We start from the raw sequence: 1046 nt of genomic DNA on the forward strand, positions 1-1046 counted from the left end.
AAAGTAGGACCCACATGACATTAACTTTTTCAACTCACTTTCTATTACATTTCTTAAAACACGTGCCGATCAAAGAGCGCCAAATTTTAAGGGACGGAGGGAGTACATTATTAGTTAAGTTACATTATTAGACTAATAATCTACATTATTAGATGACACGTGACATTAATCTAACCGTTAGATGATCCAATGGATAACAAGTGTTTTGATTTTGAACAATATTTGCATGTTGAAAATGAACACACCACCCCTATACATATATGTTTATACATATAATAATCAATCGGTATACCGATATACCGTGTAGTATCGGTATATATCGACGATTCGGTATGCCGGTAGATACCGGTATACCGAATATTCAGTATGGCAATATATACCGTGGTATAGGAAATCTAATACCATTATCGTACCGAATCTTTCGATATGGTATGATACCGCACTAAAAACTACAATTTACCGAAAATCCGATATTTTCAATATTTTTTCGATACGATAAATCTGGTATTATGATATTTCGGTATAATTCCCCTTCCCTACGTGGGATGGACCGGCCAACTCCTTTGTTAGCTCACGGTCCCCTTATGTGTACACTAGTCCGAGTAGGGTTTGCGGCCCTATTGGGACCCGAATTCGATTTAACTTAAATTGGCATAGCCAAGCAGATAGGTAATCATAAAACAAAACATGGCATGACAACATACTTGAGCAAAGATTCACATTTTCATACTGAAATCACGTTTTGAAAGAAATGCCCACCTCAAAGCAAAATCTCTATCCGTAAGTTCTTTAACTTGGCCTTAGACGACGTGTGAAGACGTCCCTTTAGGAAATAAAATAATACTTAATTAGATTTTGAGATATCCATTAAGCTTAAACATGAATGCATTCTATGTGCGTGCTCTTATTCTTTTTCTTATTTTTCTAGAAAAAGTTCTAGAATTCTTGAATATTAATTAAATCAGTAGATTTAATTTACTTGGAACGCTTAACTAGAGGGTGTTACCTCCTATGCCATTTATTCAAGAACTAAAAAACTCGAGGTG

At 35.2% G+C, this 1046-nt stretch overlaps 1 protein-coding gene across 1 annotated transcript in view; it reads left to right on the forward strand.

The window, feature by feature from the left end:
* The first annotated feature begins 879 nt into the window (after positions 1 to 879).
* Positions 880 to 1046, forward strand: part of LOC125189539 — a 1712-nt gene continuing 1545 nt past the window's right edge. The window contains exon 1 of the mRNA XM_048086808.1: positions 880 to 894. Coding sequence (XP_047942765.1) covers positions 880 to 894 — 15 coding nt within the window. The remainder of the gene's footprint in view (positions 895 to 1046) is intronic.

Source organism: Salvia hispanica, chromosome 5, assembly GCF_023119035.1.
Source record: "Salvia hispanica cultivar TCC Black 2014 chromosome 5, UniMelb_Shisp_WGS_1.0, whole genome shotgun sequence".
Taxonomy (NCBI): Eukaryota; Viridiplantae; Streptophyta; class Magnoliopsida; order Lamiales; family Lamiaceae; genus Salvia; species Salvia hispanica.